At 40.2% G+C, this 26,066-nt stretch overlaps 1 protein-coding gene across 1 annotated transcript in view; it reads left to right on the forward strand.

Annotated features, from left to right (window-relative positions):
* The window catches only part of aacs (acetoacetyl-CoA synthetase), a 29,188-nt gene continuing 3,122 nt past the window's right edge, over positions 1 to 26,066 (forward strand). Inside the window, exons 1-16 of the mRNA XM_072432863.1 lie at positions 1 to 300; positions 999 to 1,102; positions 2,536 to 2,656; positions 3,377 to 3,490; positions 7,470 to 7,567; positions 8,033 to 8,147; positions 8,267 to 8,348; positions 8,422 to 8,575; positions 10,176 to 10,256; positions 10,715 to 10,839; positions 18,119 to 18,183; positions 19,741 to 19,863; positions 23,018 to 23,131; positions 25,520 to 25,645; positions 25,716 to 25,785; positions 25,864 to 25,922. Coding sequence (XP_072288964.1) covers positions 162 to 300; positions 999 to 1,102; positions 2,536 to 2,656; positions 3,377 to 3,490; positions 7,470 to 7,567; positions 8,033 to 8,147; positions 8,267 to 8,348; positions 8,422 to 8,575; positions 10,176 to 10,256; positions 10,715 to 10,839; positions 18,119 to 18,183; positions 19,741 to 19,863; positions 23,018 to 23,131; positions 25,520 to 25,645; positions 25,716 to 25,785; positions 25,864 to 25,922 — 1,690 coding nt within the window. The 5' untranslated portion in view covers positions 1 to 161. The remainder of the gene's footprint in view (positions 301 to 998; positions 1,103 to 2,535; positions 2,657 to 3,376; positions 3,491 to 7,469; positions 7,568 to 8,032; positions 8,148 to 8,266; positions 8,349 to 8,421; positions 8,576 to 10,175; positions 10,257 to 10,714; positions 10,840 to 18,118; positions 18,184 to 19,740; positions 19,864 to 23,017; positions 23,132 to 25,519; positions 25,646 to 25,715; positions 25,786 to 25,863; positions 25,923 to 26,066) is intronic.

A 26,066-nucleotide genomic window follows, 5' to 3' on the forward strand; every position in this document is an offset into this window, starting at 1 on the left:
TCAGTTTTGCTGGCTGCCCCACGCTTGCCTTTGACAGTCAGCTTTGCTAGCTCTCGCGCTCGGCTATCTCCCGGCTCTTCTTAACGTGTGCACTGATTCTTTTAGCTCGCGCACAGCTAGCGGACACCGAGACCCTGCGGGACGAAAACAAGCGCAACAAAATGTCCAAAGATACGGTCCAAAAGAGCGAAAAGATCATGGATGAGGAGTGCAAGGCGCTGTGGTATCCAGACTCGAAGAGAGACACACAGATGGATTCATTCAGGAGACAGGTCAACAAGGACTACGGGCTTAATCTGGGTGAGTTGGATGGAGGAGGTAGTAAGGCTGGACAGGGCAAGGCTGAGAGACGAGGAGGCATCTTGATTAACTTGTTAAGCCACCGGGTAAAAAAAAAAAAAAAAAGGGCAGATACTTGTAGCAAAACTGCCATCGGCTACTTATTATTATGTCAAATGGATCATAATTGTCTTTCTGAAAAATGACACATAGCCAAGACATGTAACTCATTGGGCTGATGGACTGGTGAAAAAGCCATGTTATTAATACAGCAAAACCTGGTACTGCATATACACTACCCATGAATATGCATCTCTGTGAAATAAGTAGTAATGTCTTGCTTAAGTATATGTTGTAGGAATACAGACCGGTTTGGCAGGTAGTGATAGAGATGAAGTAGTTTAATCGTAAACTAATTATTTTACAGGGATTATAAGGATTCGTGAGTGAAATGTTAGTTTAGTCATCTTACATTTTGTGAGCAGTTTCTTGTTAACATGCAAATACCTGGTTTACTAGTACTTTTCTGTACAAATGATTATTTTTAAATGAAATTGAGTGAGCTTGTAAGTGTGGTTTGGGTCAGATATTTGTTCCTGATCACAGAGTCACTATGTAGTTTTGTTTTGTCACGTAATGGATACACAGGGAATGTCTTTAGGCGACCCAATAATTTTAAATATTGTTTTCTTGCTTTTGAAATTGTCTTCTGTTTGCAGCAAACTATCATGATTTGTATCAGTGGTCAGTGGACAATTATCCAGAATTCTGGACACACGTGTGGAACAGTTGTGGAGTGGTGTGCTCCAAACCCTATGATGAGGTAAGATAAACAGCCTCTTTTGTCAGATTATATGGCTTAAACATGTCATGTTCTAGGGACGGTAAAAGCTGAGCTTGTTCCACATCATATCCCAGATATATGTATGGCAATATCTATTTTATAACAGTTACATTGCCTGTTCAATGCAAAGATTGTTGGATAAACATTTAAACAAGCAGAAATCATTTTATATTTAGTCCAAATATTTGCTTGACTTTTCTTTCATTTACTCCATGAAACGTTTGATTTAATATGTTGAATATGAACTAGTGGTGGAAGACATGAAGATGAGATGAGATTTTGATATTATTAGAAGCCGTGCAATGGCGAGAATTCCTTGTGAGTGACTGCGTAATGCATGTCCATATCCTGTATTGTTACCATGATCACTGAATGACGAAAACACGTATGATAACATCACGCTCGAGATTTATATCTTCATATCAAAGCATTCAATTCCTTCCCGCTTTCATCCCATGGGCTTTTGGACAAAGTGGTCACTCTCACTCACACATACTGTATCGCCATGGAGATCTCTGAAGTCTAACTGACACAATCTGCAATGTAAACTAATAGGGAAACTTTTAACTTGTTATTCTGAAAAATATATCATGATCACTGATTTGGTGTTTGTTGGTTTGTAGTTTTTTATTTATTTTTAGAATGACAATTTCAAATGGCCTATTAAGGTAATTCTATTTATATGGGGTTTGTATCGTAACTGTAAAAGAAAAAAAACAGCAATTCCTTTTTTTCTATTGCTCTCACTGTGTTTGTGGTGAATGAATAATGACCACAGTGGAGCGCTTTGAGAGGTTTATCAAGATTGCACAATTCAAACGTTTGGTCTTGGACCAAACGGTCGGACAAACTCGGCAATGAGTACTAATAGGGAAACTTTTCATTCTGAAAAAACAAGACCGACAAACACCAAAATTACTACTATCGTGATAAAGGATTATCTTATCTTATCTTATCACTGATTTTTAGTTTGCAGACAAATTTTAACTTGTTACTTTGTTACTACAAAGTATTGTATAACGGAGTCGCTCAATAATCGGTGCAGTTCCGTTCACAATTTTGGTCTCACAATTTTAATATGATTTTATTTTATATCTTTGCTGTTATTATAGCTTTTTGGCACAGCTTTTCAAGAGCTCATTCACCCTTTTTTGTCCAAGCTCAAGTGTGCACAACGTTATGGCCATTACTAATGCAAACATGTAATGTCTCAACAGCTAATATGTATCTTTCTGTTGCACCCATTATGTAAACTGACTTATTGTTCTTTCTTTAGTTTTGTTAATACCAGTTGTAACACAGCGTAGGCTTTACGCTAGTACATAAAACAAACTGCAATATAAATGTGTATGAATATTATCATTTGAAAGACGAGTACCGGTAGTAAGTTTTTCTGTCTGGTTGTGTTGCAGGTGGTGGACACGTCCAAGCTGATCTCGGATGTCCCTGAGTGGTTCCGAGGTGCACGTCTCAACTACGCTGAAAATCTCCTCAAACATGCAGACCAGGATAAAGTGGCTCTATACGCAGCTAGTACGTACATGGATGACTTATCGTTAGGCTGTTGTACATGCTCATAAATATTCAGTTGAAAAGCCGGATTGGGTGCTCTTGTGTTTATGAGAGAGATATTTTTGTCAGCCCACCTTGAAATTAAATGAATTTACTTGAAAGATGGCAGCAGGCGCACGTCACTCTTATTATATTAAGCCCTTGCTCTTCCTCAGACTGTCGCACTGTAATGAAAAGCCCACAGTTTATTGCTGTGGTGGAGAGAGTGAGAGAGGGAGGGAGGGAGAGAGAGTGGGCTTGGGACCTGCACCTTTGTTTTGGGCTGTAATGCAATTATATACAGGCTCATTGGTCACTATATGCTGGAGCTCTCCAATAGTCAAACCTATTACTTTAGTCAGACCAGAAGGTCAGCCTCTAAATGTCATTAACATTGATGTAATGATATAGTTTCTAATAATAATTTCCAAATGTTAATGTTGCCTACATGTAAGAAAAGTATGAAAGGCTGTTATGGTCACGCCCAGAGCTGCTGTAATGGGGCCCTGCGCCTGAGGCTTTTAATATCAACAACAGCTTTACAGGTGTCTATTTCAAAATATGAATTCGATGATATCCTATTCACTTTGTTGCTCATGGGTTTGCAAAAGTGAACCGGTAACAATTAGTATGAAATAACTAACACTTTTTTATGTAGAATTGGATTGCTTATGATTATTTTGTGTTCCTTTGGCTTCACAGCGGAGAAAAATGATGAAATCGTGAAGGTGACGTTTGGAGAGCTGAGACGTGACGTGGCGGTGTGTGCAGCTGCCATGAGGAAGATGGGCATTCAGACCGGAGACCGGGTTGTAGGTGAGCCTCTCCTTCACGGTTCAGTGTGTGGGACGACTTGAAGGTGGGAGGACTTGAAGGTGGGAGGACTTGAAGGTGGGACGACGAGTGTGTGGGACGACGAGTGTGTGGGACGACGAGTGCGTGGGACGGCGAGTGCGTGGGACGGCGAGTGCGTGGGACGGCGAGTGCGTGGGACGGCGAGTGCGTGGGACGGCGAGTGCGTGGGACGACGAGTGCGTGGGACGACGAGTGCGTGGGACGACGAGTGCGTGGGACGACGAGTGCGTGGGACGACGAGTGTGTTTGTGGGACGACGAGTGCGTGGGACGACGAGTGCGTGGGACGACGAGTGCGTTTGTGGGACGACGGGACGACGAGTGTGTTTGTGTGACGACGAGTGTGTTTGTGTGACGACGAGTGTGTTTGTGTGACGACGAGTGTGTTTGTGTGACGACGAGTGTGTTTGTGTGACGACGAGTGTGTTTGTGTGACGACGAGTGTGTTTGTGTGACGACGAGTGTGTTTGTGTGACGACGAGTGTGTTTGTGTGACGACGAGTGTGTTTGTGTGACGACGAGTGTGTTTGTGTGACGACGAGTGTGTTTGTGTGACGACGAGTGTGTGTGTGTGTGTGACGACGAGTGTGTTTGTGTGACGACGAGTGTGTGTGTGTGTGTGACGACGAGCGGGACGACGAGTGTGCGGGACGACGAGCGTGCGGGACGACGAGCGCGCGGGACGACGAGTGCGCGGGACGACGAGCGCGCGGGACGACGAGTGCGCGGGACGACGAATGTGCGGGACGACGTGAGTGTGCGGGACGACGTGAGTGTGTGTGGGACGACGATTGTGTGTGCGGGACGACGATTGTGTGTGTGGGACGACGATTGTGTGTGTGGGACGACGATTGTGTGTGTGGGACGACGAGTGTGTGTGTGGGACGACGAGTGTGTGTGTGGGACGACGAGTGTGTGTGTGGGACGACGAGTGTGTGTGTGGGACGACGAGTGTGTGTGTGGGACGACGAGTGTGTGTGTGGGACGGCGAGTGTGTGTGTGGGACGGCGAGTGTGCGGGACGGCGAGTGGGACGACGAGAGGGTGGGCCCTTTTGGCACCAGGCACAGCTCACAGTGAATGTGGCCTTTTATTTATTCCAAGTCATATTTGAACAGCGAGGAATGCCTGGACACACACTTTAACACAGATTTAAACTTTCAAAATGTAACATTTTCGAAGTAGTAATTGTGTTTTATCTATCAAATCTGCTATAAAAATGTTTTCCTTTGCCACATCACCTGGAAAAGGAAGTCTCTACAGAACAGTTAGCTACATTGTTGGTTGGAAGCAGAAACTCACTATGAGTCCAAGTTGCCAAAAGCAAAAAAGAAAGACATTTCTAGTGTTTCAGCTGTTTGTGTTCTGTGTTAGTATGAGAGGATTCTGTTACGCTCTATTTGATCAAACAATGTAATCTCAAATATCCATCAGAACTGCGTCATTTTATTCTCTTGTTTCCTACCATGGAATGTAGACATTTCATATTTGACTCCTCACATTATGATCTAGTAGCATATAAGTGTAAATGACAAATCTAATGAACCAAACGCCTGTGCATGTCACAATAGTAGTAAAGCTCTAATAATGGTCCTTGTTCGTTTCTACTACACTAAAGACAAATTGGTGACTTGTTGAATAAAACTGGCTTAACAGCATTTTGGTATTTTTTGCTGGTAGTTTCATGGTGTTTGAATTGATAATAATGCCATGCACTGCTCAAGAAGAAGAACCATAGAACTTGCATGGCCTGCGTTTGCTGGATTAGAGATTAATATTGTGCTTGTACAATCCATTAGCTAAATGACTTAAAGCTTTGTGGGAATCTCATTAGAAAGAAGCAAAAGGGTCAGGATGGAGTCGAGAGGAAGAGAAAAGAGGGATTGGACCATCCTCTCTCCTGGTGTTTCAGCTTCCTTGCGCGTACCAGTGCGTCATCTTATTGGTGCGTTGCAGGTCGAGATGTCCTTGTCCTCTTGTTGGAAGTGAAATGCCTTGTCACTATATTGAAGATAAACAAGCACTTAGCTAATGAAGGCAGCTGAGATTTTATAGCAAAGAGCCAAAGAGCCCCCTCCACGTTGCACTCCCTCTCTATAATTAGAACGGTGGAGCTATTGATTTTACCTCTCCATTTTATTATTATTTTAAATAACCTGCAGTCACTGAACAGACGGCATTGCATGAGGCTAAAAGGGTGTTGTTTAGCGGTGTCATCTTTCCTATTCTTTTCCTGCGAACTGACTTTTCATTTAGCGACGGTCTGTTGTGAATGGAAAACATGCTTCCAGTGCCGCTTATGGCAGAGTGAATAGCACATATGCCTGCCGTGTGGGCCAGGCCGCAGCGTCGTGAGTTTGAGTCCGGCTCTCGACAATGTGCTGTATGTCATTCCCCAGTCTCCTTTTTTCACTTTTTCCCCTCTTCTAAATGGGCAATAAACCCACAGCTTTTATCTGCACGTCGCACTGGCTCATACGCTGTTGTCGGACTGATTCATAGTGTCTGGAGCAGTCAAACGAGGCGCTGTGGTAACAACGTGACCCATGATGCTGTTGGTCCTGCTCTGATGTAAGAGGAGGGCCAGCACGGCACCGTGGCACAGTGGTTAGTGCTCTCGTCTCTCAGCAAGAAGCACGTTCTCCAAGTGTCTGCAGAGGTTTCCACTCCCACTAAAAACATGTACAACAGGCTCCTCCCCTCTGGGGCCAGGACTCCCCTGAAAAGGATTCCAAATCTCAGTGGGACTTTCATGTTAGATAAAGGTCAATAAAAAAGGTGATCTGTCACGTAAATGTGATGCTGCTTCCTGGTTATAACCACACTTAGTAAATGAACCATGCTGGCAGATTAGTCATGATTCATCCACCGCGTGACTGTACACCTGGTCGTTGCCTTTGACTAGTCGGGCCAATTGGCAGAAACTACCGTTGGTGTAATAGTTTTATGAAGTTAGATAAGATGTACTTAATCAACAGAACAGCTCTTTGTTTAAATACAGAGCAGGAGAGCTTCTGTCAGTCTTGGCCTTGAGCCCATTGCCTTTTACTCAGTATCTGTCCACATCTCCATGAAGAAGACCGTGTCCTTGTTCTCCATTTACATTATTGATAAATGAACCTTCAGTTTAGAAAGGATTGTTTTAATATAACATAAAGTCATGGTTGGATCATTTTTTGTTTGATCTTGTAATATTTCGTCATGACATTTACAATGTCATGCTATGGATCATCTTTATGTGTTTTTTAGATTTTATGCACCCATAAGTGAGAATGTTGTCGGGTTGCCAAAAAAAATTATGCTGAATGTCGTATGGGAATAATGATAATACAAATTTAATAAAATGTAATTATTTTTAGGACACAGAATGGTCTTGATCTCAATCACAGCCAAAACTTTTATTTCATTGTCTAAAAAAAAATTATGTTTGTTATTATCATTGTCGTATTGAAATTGGTATAGAGTATCAAGCCTTTTCATTTCAAATACTATTGTGACAGCACTGTTCAGTCGATGAACTGCTCAGCTTTACATATTACTGGGTTTTCCTCCATCAAATAGTCCTATGATATACTAGAAAATAAAAATATCTGGAATACATTAGTACTTTCGTCCCATTATTTGACCGCGCTCTCTTTCTCTCTCTCTCCCTCTCTTTCCCTCTCTCTCTCTTTCTCTCGCTCTCTCTCTCTTTTTCTCTCTCCTGCTCTCTTTTTGTATGTGTACAGTATAGCGTTAAACACATATTTTTCATTAGACGTACAACTACAGTAGGTGGCGGTAAATGCACCTTTTCAGTCGGCTGCCAACCGCCATTAAAAGTAACACAACAACAACAAAAACGACATTTAAAGCCTGATCTTTAACCAGACTCTCAAAATGTTCCCTTCCAACTTAAAAAGCAGGAAAACTATATCACTGCATTTTTGTGTTTCTGTTCAGGCTACCTTCCCAACGGTATCCATGCAGTAGAGGCCATGTTAGCAGCGGCCAGCGTCGGGGCCATTTGGAGCTCCACGTCTGTCGATTTTGGTGTAAATGTATGTTTGCTTCATCATAACAATATTCTCATTTTAGCTTTTAGAGAAGGCATTATCCAATTATTGTAATGTTTATTTGATAATAATAATTTTAATTGCTGGCATAACACATACACATGAAAAATGAGGAATTAAGTGTGTTTGTTGATGTAATTTTCTCCTCAGTGGTTGTTTTGTAGTTGTCTAGTGCCTCTGATTCTTGTTCCTGACTGCCCTCTTGTGGCTACAAAAATATATAACAATAAAGGACTTAGCAGCGTTGGAATTCACACTGCCTTTCATATTTGGCTTTACCTATGACACCTACAAGTGTTGCATAAATAGCGTTGTGGAAAAATCATTCATTAATTTTAATAATAATTAATTTAGTATTGTATATTTAAAGGTGCATTATATTAAACCCTTTTTTGTGTGAGGACAATAATTTCTTCAAGTTATTTTTCTAATTTTTATTTGTTTTTTCAGGGTGTCCTTGATAGGTTTTCGCAAATCCAACCCAAACTAATCTTCTCCGTTTCGGCTGTGGTTTATAATGGAAAAACACATGACCACATGGAAAAGTTGACCAGTGTAGTTAAAGGTTGGTAACTGGATTATTGAACATTGTTTTATTGTATGTTTTCCATACTACAGTTGCTTATATTTTATTCAATTAAAGTATGTAAATTCAGATTCAATGCTCTTTTGGTCTCTCTCTAGGCTTACCTGACCTGAAAAAAGTTGTAGTAATTCCTTATGCACGCTCAAAGCAGGAAACGGACCTTTCCAAAATTCCCAACAGGTAAAATACTATATCTTTTCAGGAATCAGATGGCATGTGGTCGATCTTTTCTTTTGTGTTTCTTTTTCTACAGTGTATTTATAGAAGACTTCTTGGCAACCGGACGCGGAGAAGCTGGCCAAGATCCACAGTTAGAGTTTGAACAACTTCCCTTCAGTCACCCACTCTTCATTATGTATTCCTCTGGCACTACAGGAGCACCCAAATGTATGGTCCACTCTGCGGGGGTAAGATACTATGGCAATAACGGAGAATATAATGATCAAGTGAGTTGAATTAGAAAAGAAAAGAGGAGGTTGACTTTAAGAGTAATTATGATACTATAGTTTGAGTCAAGGCCACTGACATTTAACTTGTATCATGCCAGATGTCAAAATCTGGAAATGAGAAAAGCATAGCCATTTTCCCTGACCACAAATGCACAAAATGTTTACCTCTGCTCAACAAAATACAGTTTGGGAGCTCCACTTTTGACTTACAACCTACAATGAACTCTGTGATTGGTCCAGGCTCTGCACCGCTGGTGGTTCAGGCCCAATGTAAAAGTGGGAGCCTGGCCAGATGAATTCTCAAGAGTGTGTGAACTCACAAATATCACAAGAATTAATCTTGTTGGCAAGGTTACTGACATTTGAGGTAACGGTGTAAAATTCACTAAGACTAAGATCAAATCTAAAAATGTTATTTGTGTAAAAATTAAGTAATTACATTTTCTATTATTACCCATATTTAAAATTTGAATTTGTGATGTGTCATTGACTATTTGTAGATAATTTGAATATTTTAAGGACAGTCACAAACTGATTTTGTAGTATTTATTTTTGACCACAAGATGGCAGCATAGCTACACCATAATGAATAAAGGCATTTGGGAAATGCCACTTTTCCAAGGTTAAAACACTCAACATCTTGAATAAGTTTTCAGACAAAATATGTTTGAAAACTGAAAGGAGTTATGCAGTGTTCAGCCTCAATGACCTGCCTGTTCTGATTTCTTTTGCTCTTTTCTGTTTATTCTGGTCGTACCTATTCTTCATTCTCAGAATGTCCTTCTAAACATGTTTTTACTGCTTATCTTTTTGTAGTTTTGTGGTCCAACTTCCCCCCTTGAAGCCAGTTATAATTGGACAGTAATGTATTGAGAAAACATTTCATAGCAAGGCACTGGCAGTCTTTCTGGCTCTCCCAATTAGCCCCGGCACTGTTGTGCTTTATGCTTTGTTACGGCTCTGTTAACATGCTGTCAGCAGCAAGAAGACATGCACCAAAGGGCGACAGTGGCAGCACGTACTGCCAACACTACACTACACAGTACATAGACACAGTACACAGACACAGACCTGTACACGCACACACACAGGCAGACTACTCACTGAACCGGCTAGAGCCATTGCCAGTGATAATGATCCATCTAGTTGCGGGAGATTGGAGGAGAAAGGCTCACTTGGCACAAATTTTTGTTTTTGTCAAGAGAGCCTTAGTTTGAGTTTGAACAGGTCTGAACCAATTTACACACGAGAAACTAGACATTTTAACTGTCTTTGTCCATAATTGATCATTCATTACTAAACCTGTTATAAACCTGATTCATCCAACAGCTTAATGAAGGGAATGGCCTCTGGTAATGTATGACTCTTGTTTTCAATATGAGACCTCAGGGATCTTCAGTGTTCAGGTTGGATGAGGTTCCACTGTAACATGCACTAGGTGTAGGCACTCCTGACTAGTGCAGCCCAGTGTTTGTGCTCTTCTCACGGCAGATTGCAATAGCACTGCGTGCATGAATCTAAAAAATAAATAAATAAATTCATGTTTCTGCCATTTTAGGGTACACTCATCCAGCATTTGAAGGAGCACGTTCTCCATGGTAACATGACTAGCAGTGACGTCATCATCTACTACACCACGGTAGGTCCACAAATCTCACATACAATGACTCCCCTACATCCCAACATTTGTTACAGCCTGTTGAAGCTGATGTTGTGACGTTCCAGTGACCAGTGGGAGCGGGAAATGGGCAAGAGGTGCAGGGAGCGTTTAATCACAAGTCTGTGCACATTCACAATGGGAACACTCGGCTCTTCTAATGAGCAGTATTGTGTGTTGAAGGTCAGGCTTGTGTATATTTTCTACTATTGTCCTTCTAATTTTGAGGACAATCATTGGGGAAGTGTTTGAAATTTTGTGTGTTTTGAAAACTTAAAAATGGGATTCAGACTGTTGACTGGTGATGTGTCAAGATTGTGAATAAAAAAAACTCAGTGAACTGGTTCCATACTCCCAAACTAACTTGATATGCATTTTGCTGCCATTTGTGCAGCGTGTTGGTGGCAGATAAAGTGACGTTGTAAGCTTGTTGTGTCCAGACCGGCTGGATGATGTGGAACTGGCTGGTGTCGGCGCTGGCAGTGGGAGCCTCGGTGGTTTTATACGACGGTTCACCTCTCATGCCCACTCCCAACATTTTGTGGGACCTCACGGACCAGCTGGGGTGAGTCGACAACACAAACACACACAAGAAACTAACTTTACACACAAATCACTTATGTGCACATCATTTTAAATATAGGTTGAATTATGGCAATTGCTGTCCTAGTCAGATGTTGAATAAAAATATTGAGTATTCTGTGTGTGACCAAATTGCAGAAAGGGCAGATTAAGATTTGAAAAGCTGATTTTAAATGTTGAATTATATGCTTTATTTCTATTGTTATCAGCCTTTAAACATGCTCTTGAGTAACTTTGGCTTTGGCATTTCATGTTTAAGAACTAGAAAGAAGAAATTAGAAGAAACTAGAAGAAAAAATAAATTATAACAAAAACAAAACTACATAGGGATCTCTGCCTATTTCCAACACGGCACACTGTAATTCCCCCTGGCAGCCAGTAGATGGCACTACCACTCAACAGTTTTAAGATCGAATGCGCTGTAGGTTTTATTTCCTGGTCTCAGCTCTCAGTTGTACAGATTATGAAATGAAAAGCGATTCTGGCAATGAGTTATGACATAAAAATGGCACAAAAGATTCTCAGCCACATCAGAGCAATGTCTGTAGTCGCGGAGATTTTGAATGGACAGTTGATGACTGTCGGAGGGGAGAGGATTTTCTAACCAGGATTCCTCAAACTAGCGCAAATGAAGCTAAATGCTACTCCAGGTATATTTTTTTTAGGAGGGAAACTATTTAAAAGCTCAAAAAAGTAAATTTAGCATAATATGTGCCTTTTAACCTTTGTTAAGCGGCATGGTTTGGAAACCTGTCCCTTACAAACAAAACTATACTTGGTCAAAGTGGCCAGCAAGATCTCAGTCAGTTCCGGGACCATCTTCTCAGGGTGCAGTTTGAGTTCTTACCATTGGGGCAGTGCTATAGAGCTTCTGGATGCAGGATAAAGAGGTTAGGAACTACATTTATTCAAACAGCTGTGAAGCCCTTTAATGGCACTTAGCTTTTTGAGTGTTTTGAAGAGAACTTGAACTCTAGCCTTTCGTATAAGTGCATCAAGTGACAATAAAATTAGAATTTTACTTTCCGTTCACAAGTTTTTTGAGATAGTTTAACTTCAACCACAACAAACACACAGATGCATTTGAACACATTTTTGATAGATTGTCATTTCATTGTCTGAATATGTCATTGGTGAAATTGATTTCTTTTGTAAATATTCATTTTTCAAATTAATAGTTGCTGAGTGGAGACATGCACCACAGAATTTATCCTAAAAATGCAGTGTAGAAAAATATTTGGTTGTAGTCATATGGACTGGTGCTGGGTTATCCCTATTTTATGGTGTTTGTGTAATGTAGGCAGCAGAGTGCAGCCAAAACTGCCAAGGTATGACAAAAACAAAGGTCTGTTTATAAGAAACATTTATATAGATATGGTATATCTACTCCACTTGCAAAATATAACATGAAGGCAATGTTAAAATGTTGCTTTTTATTTGAATAAACTACAATTAGTCCTCCTGTTGTAGTCTGCAATGTTTGCTGATAAAAGTTAAGTGTATTTACACCTACCAGTTCAAAAGAACCTTTTCTGAGTGTTGGAGTGTGTAGAGAAACTCCTTGGTGTTATTGACGACTAGAAAAGAGCAGTTTGGACGTCAGTGACAAAGTGCTGTGATGTTGGACTCCGCTGAACAGGCGCTTTGCTCTGAGCTGGGTCAGCTGTCTTCAGGTCTATTGTTACTACGATTGATGGTAACACTATACTCTTAAAAAAGGTCAGACCTCTAGCCATGTTAAGGGAACTTAAGTGTTATTTGGATTTGTGTTTTAATATCATACCATTGTAAATTGTATCAAATCAATCATTGAAGCATTACTAAATGTGTGAAGTCTATTGCTAGTTGAGCTCCAGTTCAGACTACCTTCACTCACTTTATCTGGAACTGTAAAAACACTTACAAAAACTGTGGTCAGCAGAAATAGTGATACTTCAGACACATCTTCAACATTGGCATATTGCCCTTAGCAAGGAGCAAAATTGGTAACAGCCAGAAAAATCTGACATAAAATAGAAAGAAGTTGCAAATCAATGTAGAGTTAAAGTGTCAGAATGATCTGTTTGAGTGCTGCAGCTCAGGACGAGAGCAGTTTGTGCAGAGACTCCAACTAATGAGCTGCTTTTTATACCGATTTAGATTTATCATAGTGGAGCAGGCCCACAAATGATGATTGGTTGCTTGGTAACTGATCTTGTAAAATATATGTCATCCCCATACCTTATATTACCACCTAAAATGATATTAAACACCTGTAGTTGAAAATGTAATGGTCACATGAAACCGATTCAGAAATACCAGTGTAGCAGTAAGAGTCTTTAACTGGAAGTACATTTTGGAACCAATTAAGTGCTGATGTAGCCCCTTTAGACACATTTCCCACAATCCATTGCTTTGTGGAAAACCCTCTGGGAAGGGCTGACATGAAACTTCTCTGCCCTCATCTTGTGAGCGCAGCCCGGACATTTTAATTGGGGCTAAATCTGTCAGGGCCTCTGCGAGACTTAAACTCACATTGAGAGCTGAATGTTAGATTTTGTGGGGTTTAGGTTTGCTGTCGATTTCTACATTTCTGGAGCAGATGACATTTACTGTTTTAAAGGATTAGGAGGTCAACATCATTAAAAGATGACATTTTCACTGATAGAATGGCAATTTACTGAAACGTTTTCAAAATGTTTATTTAACTAATTGTTACATTAAAAAGCCAAGATGGAAAAGATCACTTGTGTTTTTGTAATGTTCAGTCGTTTGTTCCATAGATTTTTCTGATTATGACTGCAATGTTTTATTTATGTAGTACTATTGTATTTTCAGAAATGGCTATTTACAAGACCTGTTTAGTTGACATTTACAATAATAACCTACAAAATGCATTAAATTGAGGAAACGCTGTAAGGCAAAGGCAAGGCAAAGATTGTTGTCAAGCACAATTTGTACAAAATGTAATTCAAGTTTTTACAGAACAAGAAATGCACAATACAATCCTAATGAAAAAAGTAAAAACACAATTTATTTAGATAAAAACAACTTCAAAAGCGATGAGAGCTGATCAAATAGTTTCAGTCACAGGATTTGAACATTGAGTTAAGGCCTGTCTCGCGTCACAGGAAGACTTTTCTAGATTTTAGCTGCGTAAAACTGACAGTGACTTACCGTCCAGTAGCCCAGGGGTCTCCATCCTTTTCCCCTCGGAGATCTACTTTTACAAAAAAGAAATTAGAAATTGCTGCTCTTTTTAGCAGTCTCAAGAAATCAAGTTTGTATAACAGTTATGGCAAGCCTAAAACATCAAACATTATGAATTTGATAGTACACAAAGTTGGGAATCTACTTTATACATTTTACAGTTGTATCGGCATGTGAAGAATCAAATAATATGATTTATCAAATGATTGCCTTCTTAAGCTGAGGTCAGCACTGACTTTTTCGTCATGTATTCCTTTTTGTCCAGCATCTGACACAAGAGAACTATCAAGCTGCTGCTATGTAAGACATACAAATAAAACCTGCTTATTGCCAGTCAAATCAAACATTCAGGGAAGAAGCCGGTTCAGTTTGTATTACCCTCTTCTCTTTGTTCCCTTTGTTTCTGTGGGCCAATGACTTAGCTCAGAGAAAATGGTTTGATTCAGTGAAGTGAAGCCATTTAATGTTTTAAAAGGCATTTGTATGGTATGGAATGAAAAACAATAAAACCTGTTGGCTGCAGGATATTTAAAAATGTTCAGTGGCTATGTATGAAGTTATTATATTTGGGTTATCTTCTATTTCAATATCAACACTTGTTTTTCTTTCAAATAAGACGGATAATGCTAAAGAGCTATATGCTTACAGTATTTACCTGACAACCTTTTGCAGTCGGATTTTTGCCTTTTTTAGAGGTGTCTTTTTTCAGCTGTTGTTCCCAGCTTTGTTGTTTTATCTGTCTTATTAGAAGAAAACACAAGTTGATAAGCAAATATCTTTTTACACTCCATTACACCTGATGTCTATTATATTACAGATTGGAGTGCGGGAGGTCAGTAAACAGTTGTTGACAAGTGGCTTTTCAATTGCTGCCTCACAAGATGCACAAATCAGCGTTTAATGTAGTAACTGCTCAGCCCTTCAAGTGTCTTGTATTTGGTAATTTCTCATGTACTGTACGGGCACACAGTGTCGGAGAGACTCCTAAACAGCCCATTAGTTGCCACACCTGGCCACCTGCCTCCAATCAGGACAGAGCTGCGTTGCTATGGCAGCGAGCGTCCAACAAATGCGTTCTTGGATGGGGGCTCGCACATGATTGATGGGCTCATAAATAGTGCTCAAGAGACAGCCCTTCAGTTTGTGAGCATGCTTCTTGGGTTGACGGCACATAAATGAGCTATTTCAGTTTTTGTTGTAGCTGCTTCGTCCAAGTAGCTTAATTTGAAGTATTCATATTATGCAGAATTTACTTTTTTGAGGTTTTAATCATGTTCTATAATTGTTCCCTCATCAGAAACATACCTGGAGTTATATTTAGCTTGTTTGATGAATCTTGTTTTTGTGTTATGTGTTTTGTGACATCACAGGTAGAGCTTAGATCTTCTGAGCGGTATTTAAGTCTAGAAATCACCACCAGACTTGTTCTGAGCATTTCTGCCGTCAAATTGTGTTCATAACAAGCATGCCAGGGCAAGCTAGCTTTATTTATTTCACCTTTGCTATTCCCTCTGCAGCCAGTAGATGGAGCTTTAACCCAATTCTTGATGTGGGAAATGCTTGACTAAAAGCCCACAGTTGTTCATATTAAACATATTTCATTCTAAAACATAAATAATAATACATTTATGAAAACTGAGGCTGTAGGTTTATATTTTGTTAATGTATCTCTAATACATTATATATATATTTCTTATTTCCTGTTCTAAACATCCAATAACTTTCCTATCTCCAAGAAACTCTAATGCAAATAATGTTTACGGGAACCACCGGCATTGTAACAGCACCTTTTTAGTCCAGTGATACAATCTGAAATGATTGCATGTCTTTCAAATACATTTTCAAACACAATTTAAAAATATTTTATACAATTTAGCCTCTGGATTATGGTAATGGAATTGTAACCATCCATAATCCATCCTATAGAGTTGTATGCTGTGTGCCTTTTTGACCCAGGCAGAAACACTGGCACACATATTCACCAAGGCAACGCTTTTAATAACCTTTATATGCAAAGGGCAGCGGTGAGGTGTTGTCAGCTTTCAGGGCAGGACTACAGCAGAAGAAAGGCATGATTCAAAGTTACTTAACCAGGAGAATTCTATCAATACACTCAATCAATACGCTTCGTCAAAGTCATTTGGCTGGTCATTTCCACTTGACCAAACCTACTCTTTTCTATTTCAACTCTGGGTGAGAAATAATATGGGAAAAAGTGATATCTTGATGTTTGTGTGGATTCTCCAGATAACAGTGAAAACATTATATTTGCAAACAGTGAAAACATTATATTTGCAATCAGAAATAAAACGCTAAATGCTAAAACGTGTCTCTAACTGTCTTGGTTGAGTTTCAAGTATTGCATTTATTCATTTTTCCTCTTCTCCTTTTGTAGATAATTGACAGTTTTCAATATACTCAATCTTAGAATGTTGCATACTAAAAATATATTTTTATCATATCTTTTATGAGTAGACAATATCACTTAATTCAAGTTTCTATCCATTTCACTTGCTCCTCCAAGATTCTGCTTGTGGTTCTTCTAAAAACTGTCCTGCTCCAGTGAAACCGCAGACACTTAGGACAAGTCTGCTTTTGGTGGCACAAAAACATTTTGAAATTATGCCTTGTCATGCATAGGTAGAAGGCCTCAAATGAACCACTGTGAACTCTAGCATCGTACGTGAGGCAGCATCCCCTCGTCATTTACAAAGCCTCCGTCTCTCTCAACTTTGATTCTTCTAATGCAGAAGCTGCTTGCTGGTGCAGATCACTTCACCGTCTGCCTCCTTCAGCATTGTAAAAGATATTCAGAGATTGCCTTGCTCTGTAAGGCTTCTGTTATTGTCAGATTAGTTCGACAATAAGGCGACATGCAGTGTGGTTTCTCCAATCATTGCCAAAGCAACTTTTTATCAGGAGCTTTTATCTGTAATAAGTGTGCTGTTGACATCCTTCACACTCCTTGGGAGGAGATTGTGTTCTGTAGCATGTTAAATAAAATACTTTGACTGGGTAATCTGATCTCAACACATCACTGCAAATGATATTAAAGAAAGCCTATAATTAGAATCTTAAAAATGTGTTTTGGTTTCCATTAATGGATGGGATTGTGAAGCTGCAACATTATTTCAGTATTATTCATAGCTATAAAGTAATAACATTTAGAAGACACTTCACAACTATTATACCAAAATTGTGTTTTAGTTTGGGTTATTTATATATTAAACCTCTCATTAATTGTCTCTAATTTGAGATTCACATTAATAGAATTGTAGTGTAAGTAAGTGACACTTTATTGTCCTTGAGGGAAAATTTGTGGTCCGCAATTTGTTAGTAAAGTGGGCTGAACAATAAACTAAATAAACAACATATAGTAGAACCCCCCCAGTACTATAAATCCATTTTTATTTGTCATTTGTTTATTTCACAGCCTATTGTTTAAACATTGCCAAGCGCATTAACAATTGAGTCAATACTGAAACATCAACAAAAATCACATACATTTCAGAAAAGTCTTTGTAAAGATCTAGATGAATGAATTCACACATAATACAAAAAAGGAGATATATATGTTGTTGTTTTTCCCTTTTACATAATGCTTTTTAGATTGCGATCTGTTTATTATTCCAATTGACATTTTCAATGGTGACAATCTTACATAAGCCCTAGAGTAAGTTCCCTGCCCTTACCTGACCCCTGAACCAACCATCTATCATCCCTTTTTACATTAAAATATGCATCGAGAACTAGAACTCATAGCCGAGGTTATTCTCTGCACCGCTTGTCTTTAGATTTAATGATGAAATACCATGTCGGTCCAGCCACCCTTCTGTCTGACTGAACAAAGTTGTCATGACAGTTTAAATCCACCACAGGGGATGACTTAATTTGCTTCTGTTGATTGGGTTTTGTCATCATTCAATGTTGGGAGGGGGTTGTGCCAGTTGCTCTTAATTGACAACGTTGCAGCTATTGTTTATCTTCACCACATGTTTCATACTTGCTGTCTGGTAAATGTCGAAAATGTAATTGATGGTAAAATATTTCTCTTTTTTTTCATGTTTTTTCAGCATCACTATTTTTGGGACCGGGGCTAAGTGGCTGTCAGTTCTGCAGGAGAGGAACCTGAAACCCAGTAAGTCCAGTTATGTGCAAGGAGAGACACACATGGGCGCACAGCGATAACAAGCCGATACGTAAAAAAAAAAAAAAAAAGATTCTAGTGCCAAAATGCACCAGGAAATGAGAAAGAAATGATATACAATGTAATGACTATAATATACATCGTTTAACTCTGTTTGCCCTTTAGACCTTTTTCAGTTTGGAATCGACAGTTTGGCTTGGTTTGACAGCGAGTCGGCTGGATAAATGCACTGTAAGGATAATTCTCACCAGTCTTAGGTGGGAGCAGCTAATTACTTATAGTGTCAGCTCTCTCTAGAGACACGGCCTGCTCCCTGTGCATAATCAGAGCCGTGTAGCCACTTATTAGCTCCCCATCTAACCTTCATGTGTTTTCTGTGAATGCTGTTACTTTCTGTTTTTATTACACAATGATAAAACATGCTAAAACATAGGAGTATTTTTTTTTATTTTTTATTTGTTGCCGTGCATTTTAGGTCGTTACAAAGTGTTAACTATATTTGGCAAGTCGAGTTTATTTATAGAGCACAATTCGTACACAAGGCAACAGGAAAAAATGCATTAAAATCACAAAGACATGACAGTTTAAGACATAAAAGGGAAAAGTGCAAATAGAATAATTTCAGTCATATGCACAGCTTAACAAAACTGTTTTTAGCTTGGATTTGAACATTGTCAGAGTAGAAGCCTGTCTCGCATCTTCAAGAAGATTGTTCCAGATTTTAGCTGCATAAAACTGAAACGCAGATTCCCCATGTTTAGTCCTGACTCTGGGCACGAGCAGGAGGCCGGTCCCTGAGGTCCTCAGAGTCTGAGATGGTTCATGTGGCACTAACATGTCTGAGATGTACTTTGGTGCTAGGCCATGGAGAGACTTGTACACAAGCCAAGCTGCTTTAATGTCTATTCTCTGAGCCACAGGAGCCAGTGCACTAATGTGATCATACTTAATCGCAGACAACAATTATATTCAGAAGTCTAGATCAAATGTATTTTTTTATTTTATACTGAAACATGGACCACAAAGCTTTCATCATTATTCTAACAGTATATAAGCTGTTAAGGTTTACATACTCTTTGTTGAACCGCACATTTGGCATTTGTGGGCCCTTATGGATGCCTGTTAAAGCCACTGTGTGTGGCATGCCTCCAGTGGGCAGGGGAGGGCAGGGGGCTTCATCTCCGGCTGTCCCAGCGGAGGAGCCCTTTCCCTGAGCTGACATTTGGACCGGCATTCTGGAGTTAGTGACTGTTTATAGGAGATCAGTGTTAATCAGCTTCAAATTACTGTCTCGCTAATATATTATGTTGATCACATTCTGATATCCATAATATGCATATAAATAATATTTATTTATTTATTTGTTGTACCTTCAGTTTAGGCTTACATCATGCTTAGATGGAAGCTAGATTTAAGGCGTATTATTATTATTACAGTTTATCTAAAGATACATCGTGGTTTTGTATATTTTTTCATGTGTTTCTCAGGCTGAGAATGGTGTTCAAATGATAAGTAAACATTTTCCATACTGTATTTTTTCTCTTGTAGTGGAGACGCACAGCCTCCAGTCCCTGCACACCATCCTGTCGACTGGTTCTCCTCTCAAGCCTCAGAGTTACGACTATGTGTTTGAATGCATCAAGCGCAATGTGTTGCTGGGTTCAATCTCAGGTATTTCAATATTTCACAATTACTTCACTAGTTTTTATGAAAGCGGCTTACATCGATTGCTATGCCACAACGGTGCTATTATTTGACAGCTAATTTCAGGAACAAGAGACTGACTCATACAGAATACAAGTAAAAATAAGTGTATAGAAGAGTACATAACCACCTACAGGCATACATTGTCCCTTTTGGAGGCTATTGTTGTGTTGACAGGCCAATAGAAATCTATTTGTCCCCATCTGTGAGTACTGAAGCGTTTAGCATTTAGCCGCTGGAGTGACTGATGTGTAACAGACAAATGCACATAAACAGTGGGCCCACACTGAGCACACAGACGACTCTTTGAACGACGGGCTTCATGTCACAAGTATAAAAAGACGACACATGTCCAGCTCGCTCTCAGTCACAAATGTCATCAGCTTTACATATACAATATAAAGAGAAGGGGAAGTTCTATAATTGAGCTAGTTTATAGATTGTGTCTAGATGTAGAATAATCAGCAGCTTTACAAAGTTAGGCTTTTTTCATTTTTTTCTCATTATTTTTCATCCCTGCATTTCTTCTGTTCTGCATGTGTATTGTAGTCATGCTAACAGTTTGACATGATTTTGATCAAAAGCCTATTTTTATCTGTAAACATCCTGACACTTGAGGGTGTCAAGGGGGGGGGAGAAATAAGAGAATTCACTGAAATATTTCCGTCTCATCATCTATTTAACCAGAAAATCTCCTTTCCAAGAGTGACCTGGCAATGAGGGTCAAACGTTTTTTTTCCAACCCGAAGGCTTTCTTAGACAAGACGGATGTAGCCTGAAATGAGGAGAGAGAGGATAGAGACATTAGGCAAATGGTCGAGGCCAGGAAGCAAACGTACCACACATGTGCAGCACATCAAACCACTGCACCGCTGGCAAGCATCCAAACTTTGCAATATCCATTTTCAGAACTTTTTTTTTTATCATCAGTGACGATGAGTCTCACCCCTGCAGGACACTCTGTCCACTCTGGAGAGCAGCTTCAGTGAGAGACTGATCCACCCTCACTGTGTGAAGGAGACGTTTCGCAGGTCTTTGCCTCTGCTGCTGTCAGACTTTATAACAAACTCTGTTAGCCCTGCAAAACACGTGCAATACTGACTTAACCATGTGCAATACCGTCATATTCATGTGCAATTACTGTTGTACTCACATGCAATAATGTCACATTCATGTGCATATAACTGTTGTAAAATAGTGTTTATTTGACCGTTATTATTAGTATTTTATTTTGTCTTACGCTAGCTGTTTTTATTATATTTTTATCTTTATTTTTCCCCTCCATTCCTTATTAAGAAATGATAGGTTTTGTTTATAAGAGTTCTTCTATTAAGAGTGTTTTTTAAACTTCCTATAAGTTCTGTCCTTTTCCTCTGTATCTACCTGCGTTACAACAATGGAATCTCCCCATGTGTGGACAAAAAGACACGCAGTAATGATCATAGTTGGAGTCTTGAGTCTGATCTATATTCAGAGCTCATGCAGACAGCAGCCATTGAAGTAAAGACGTAATTTCGTCCTCTTAGAGCAGGCATGTCCAAACTAGGGCCCGGGGGCCAAATGCGGCCCTCAGACCAATTTTTGTTGGCCCTCCAGCTTCTTGGTATGTTGACCCCAAACAACAAAAACTGGGACTTTTTACTGTGAAATTGGGAAAATTCAGGCATATTGATGTCATACCAACCTAATATTAATCTTCTAGGTCTAATTAAAGGTGTGGACACTCATTGCAATTACATCAAATGCAAAATTTCTAATGATTCACATTCAACAAATTCGACATTGTCAAGTTGTTTGTGGCCCTCTGCCCCGTTTAAGTTTCAAAATGCGGCCCTTGGTGAAAAAGGTTTGGACACCCCTGTCTTAGAGTAAAAAACAATCTTTCAAGAGGACCGTTTACACAAAACACACACACAAAAGATGATGTTGAAGGACATGAGAAATCCAAGATGCCAATCCAAATCTGCTTGTGTGTGTGAGAGTTTGTGTGGTCATTAGAGTGTGGTAATAGTATAATTGCTTGTCTTCGCAGTAAAACTTTGTGTGTCTAATCACAAGACAAACTTCCCCTTTCTCCTGGGAGCCAATTAAAGCTCAACAAAGAACCTGGCAGTGAGAGACTTTAAAAAAAAAAGAGGACAGAAAAGAAAGTGTGTAGGGAAGGACACAGCAGTGGAGAGGTAGTGGGGAAGATGGATGGATGAAGTCTGATAAAAGGGAGGAGAAACATGGAGGTAAAAAGGCAACAATGGGAATGTGACAGAAATAGTAGGGTATTATTGAAAGGTGAAAAAACAAAAGGAGTGTGCTGCTAAAGAAAAGCGGGTTTGTTCTGTTAAGAGTTGGAGCTATATAGGCCACAGTCTGCACACTTTTGACATGTTTTTGAGGAATTTAATACAAGTAACTAAAGCAGACTATTGCAGATTTACCCAAAAAGTTATTTATTTTTTATTTAATTTCAACATATTAAAAAAAAACAATGAACAGAAGAACAGGAAAAACATGGTAAACAATTCCCAAAAGGATTAGGCAGAACAAAAGCTTATAAAGCACCAACTCCCCTAATCCAGCCAAATACAGTAAAGGTAAATGATTATCTAAATCTGTGTAACATGGATTTTAAGTATGCACTAGTTAGACACTTACACTCCTGGTTATTGCTTTTCCTGGAATGTTCCATAGTATGACTTTAAATTAATCCATCTCCAAGGAGACAATCAGGTGATGCTACCAGGTCGAGTTATAAGCCAGATCTGGGAAGAAACAACCAAACTTACAGTATGAATGAATGTTTTTCAAGGTATACAATCAAATAAATGAATAAATTAAAGACAGGCAGGTTTAATGCCATACTGTGGAACATTCCATACATATCCAAAAGAAACGTGGCTTGTGGACTTTCCAGTCTCTACTCTATAGTTACGTAATGCACTTTTAAAGAGACAATACTTTTAATATTTTGGCCTTCCAAGTTCTTGTTGTTATTTATGTCAGTCACAAATCAAAGGTACCAACAAGCTTAGCTCATCACATTGTAGTATTATTAAAGTGCATGAAAAAAAACGCCTGAATGTGTATTAATGTATATGAATGTGTCTTGTCGTCTCCTCGTCTCCAGGTGGTACTGACATAGTGTCCTGTTTCATGGGGCAGAACCCGTCAGTTCCTGTGTACCGCGGGGAGATCCAAACCAGGAACCTGGGCATGGCTGTGGAGGCCTGGGGCTTTGACGGTGAGATATACAAAACCAGGATGGCAAAAGTACTGAAGTTAACTACTCAAGTAAAAGTACTTACTCCCCAGCGGTGATCTCACATGAGCTCAAACTTGACACAAACATTATTCAGTCAGTGTTTCTGCATCTACCTGCACCGCTTCTCCTCTCTCTCCTCTGCACCTCACTCACTCCCACAGCTCTTTTCCCTCTCTCCTGGTTCCTCTCCCTCTCTCCTGGTTCTTCCTCTCCTGGTTCTTCTCCCTCTCTCCTGGTTCTTCTCCCTCTCCTGGTTCCTCTCCCTCTCTCCTGGTTCTTCTTATGTTCACACCGCGGCCTTGTGTCCAGTCGGTTGATAGTTTCACGCACTAGAGTGAACACGTGCGCATGCTGGCTTCATATAAGGAAAAAAACTGCGTGGTTTTAACCCCTTGAACTTAAAACCGAAGCTGTTCCTGAACCCGCTAGAGCACAAAGAATTGGCTGGAACCTTTGTGAAGTTATGTAGTTTTGGACTCTGATATCTGGTTTACTCTAATCACAAATGGAAACACAGTGCACCGACCGGGGACTCCTTTGTTCTACTGGGGGACTTCAACGCCCACGTGGGCAATGACAGTGACACCTGGAGAGGGGATATCGGGAAGAACGGCTCCCCCGATCTGAACCCGAGCGGTGTTCAGTTATTGGACTTCTGTGCTAGCCACGGATTGTCCATAACGAACACCATGTTCAAGCACAAGGGTGTCCATCAGTGCACATGGCACCAGGACACCCTAGGCCGCAGGTCAATGATCGACTTTGTTGTCGTGTCATCTAACCTCCGGCCGCGTTTCTTGGACACTCGGGTGAAGAGAGGGGCAGAGTTGTCAACCGACCACCACCTGGTGGTGAGTTGGATCCGCTGGCGGAGGAGGAAGCCGGACAGACTTGGCAGACCCAAACACATTGTGACGGTCTGTTGTGAACGTCTAGTGGAGCCCTCTGTCAGTAGGGTATTCAACTCGCACCTCCGGGAGAGCTTCTCCCATGTCCCGGGGGAGGTTGGGGACATTGAGTCCGAGTGGACCATGTTCTCCGCCTCCATTGTTGATGCGGCTGCTCGGAGCTGTGGTCGCAAGGTCTCCGGTGCCTGTCGTGGCGGCAACCCCCGAACCCGGTGGTGGACACCGGAAGTAAGGGATGCCGTCAGACTGAAGAAGGAGGCCTATCAGGCCACTCTGGCTTGTAGGTTTCCGGAGGTCATCGACGGGTATCAGCCGGCTAAGCGAGCCACGGCTCGTGCTGTCGCAGAGGCAAAAGCGGATCGGTGCAGCGGCTGCAGTGATGCAGTCGCTGCATCGGACCGTTGTGGTAAAGAGGGAGCTGAGCCGAAAGGCAAAGCTCTCTATTTACCGGTCGGTCTACGTTCCTACCCTCACCTATGGTCATGAGCTTTGGGTAGTGACCGAAAGAACAAGATCACTGACACAAGCGGTCGAAATGAGTTTCCTCCGCCGTGTATTTATCACCACCACCACGATGAGTTTATAAGCGTTTTCCACAAAGCGAGTTTCCCCGTCATGGTAATGTTGACACAACTAGCATGCTATCTGTGCTCTTCCTGCTTTGTGGAGAATAAAACGCTCAATATTTAGATGCAAAGAGCGCAACATGAAAACATTTTCACCCAAATAGATGTTTTTACTATAAATCTGTACTGTGGCAAAACAGATTTGACTTTATCACATTAAGAAGAAGAAAATGTGTACTGCACCTTTTATACATACAGTATATATGACCAGTTTATTCTAGAATCCCTTTCAAATCGACTTTAAATCCTCTCCATATCAAAAAGCCTGGCTTTGTTTACTATTTTTTCTCACATTTTGATCTTCTTGTTTCAAATCTGAACCTTTTTACCTCTTTTTTGTTGTTATTTACTAAAAGACAAATCCTCTGCTTCGTCTGTCTGTAATAGACTCGGGATATTCATGTCTATAACTCACAATACTTATTCTTCATTAACTAACTACACAAAAGGATAATTTCTCATCTTCCTGCGAGCCTTCAAAGGGCTGTATGCTTTTCTAATTGATTGTAGTCCCTTATTCCCCTGCTCCGATCCCTGCTGCAGGCCGAACTGGCAGATCTCCACCACCTCAAAGCAAATCTATTGAGCAATAATTTAAAAACTGTTTTGGAAGAAGACGTCCGGATTATTTCAGTCCATTCCTAAGCCTTTAATGCCATCCTGGGGGACATGGCGAGTGTGTCAAACCTTAGTATTAGCTTTAATGCCTGGATGTTTTTTCCCTGTGATCTAAACATTTATAAAGTCTCTGTAGGACTTTGTGTGTTCTGATTGATTACTTTGCTCTGGATGTATCTTTCCGTACTGTTATGACTCTGTTGTGTTTTGTACAGGTAAGGCGGTGTGGGGGGAAAGTGGTGAGCTCGTCTGCCTAAAGCCCATCCCTTGTCAACCAACACATTTTTGGAACGATGAGAACGGCAGCAAATACCACAAGGCTTACTTTTCCACATTTCCAGGTAAGCACAACATTCATTTTTCATTTTAATTAGACAAAAACTCAGTGATTGATTTTATTGTTAATTGCAGGGGTATGGGCCCATGGCGACTACTGTAAGATCAACCCAAAGACGGGAGGAATTGTCATGTTAGGAAGAAGGTTTGTTTGAAATGAATGTGTATTTTGATCAAGAATTCAAGAGTTTTCTTACAGCTAAAACAACTTTACTCTTTTTAGCGATGGGACACTGAACCCCAATGGAGTCCGTTTTGGCAGCTCAGAGCTCTACAATATTGGTAAAAAAAAATTCTCACAAGAATATTCTTTTAAACCTGCATTGTTTATTTATGCCACAGTTGCTCATTTATCAGATTTGGTCATTGGGATTATTCAGGTCCCAATATAATAATACAAACTAAAAATATATATAGTTGTAATTA

This window comes from Eucyclogobius newberryi, unplaced genomic scaffold, assembly GCF_026437365.1.
Source record: "Eucyclogobius newberryi isolate DKJ021-1_F unplaced genomic scaffold, fEucNew1.0.hap1 SCAF_6, whole genome shotgun sequence".
Lineage (NCBI taxonomy): Eukaryota > Metazoa > Chordata > Actinopteri > Gobiiformes > Gobiidae > Eucyclogobius > Eucyclogobius newberryi.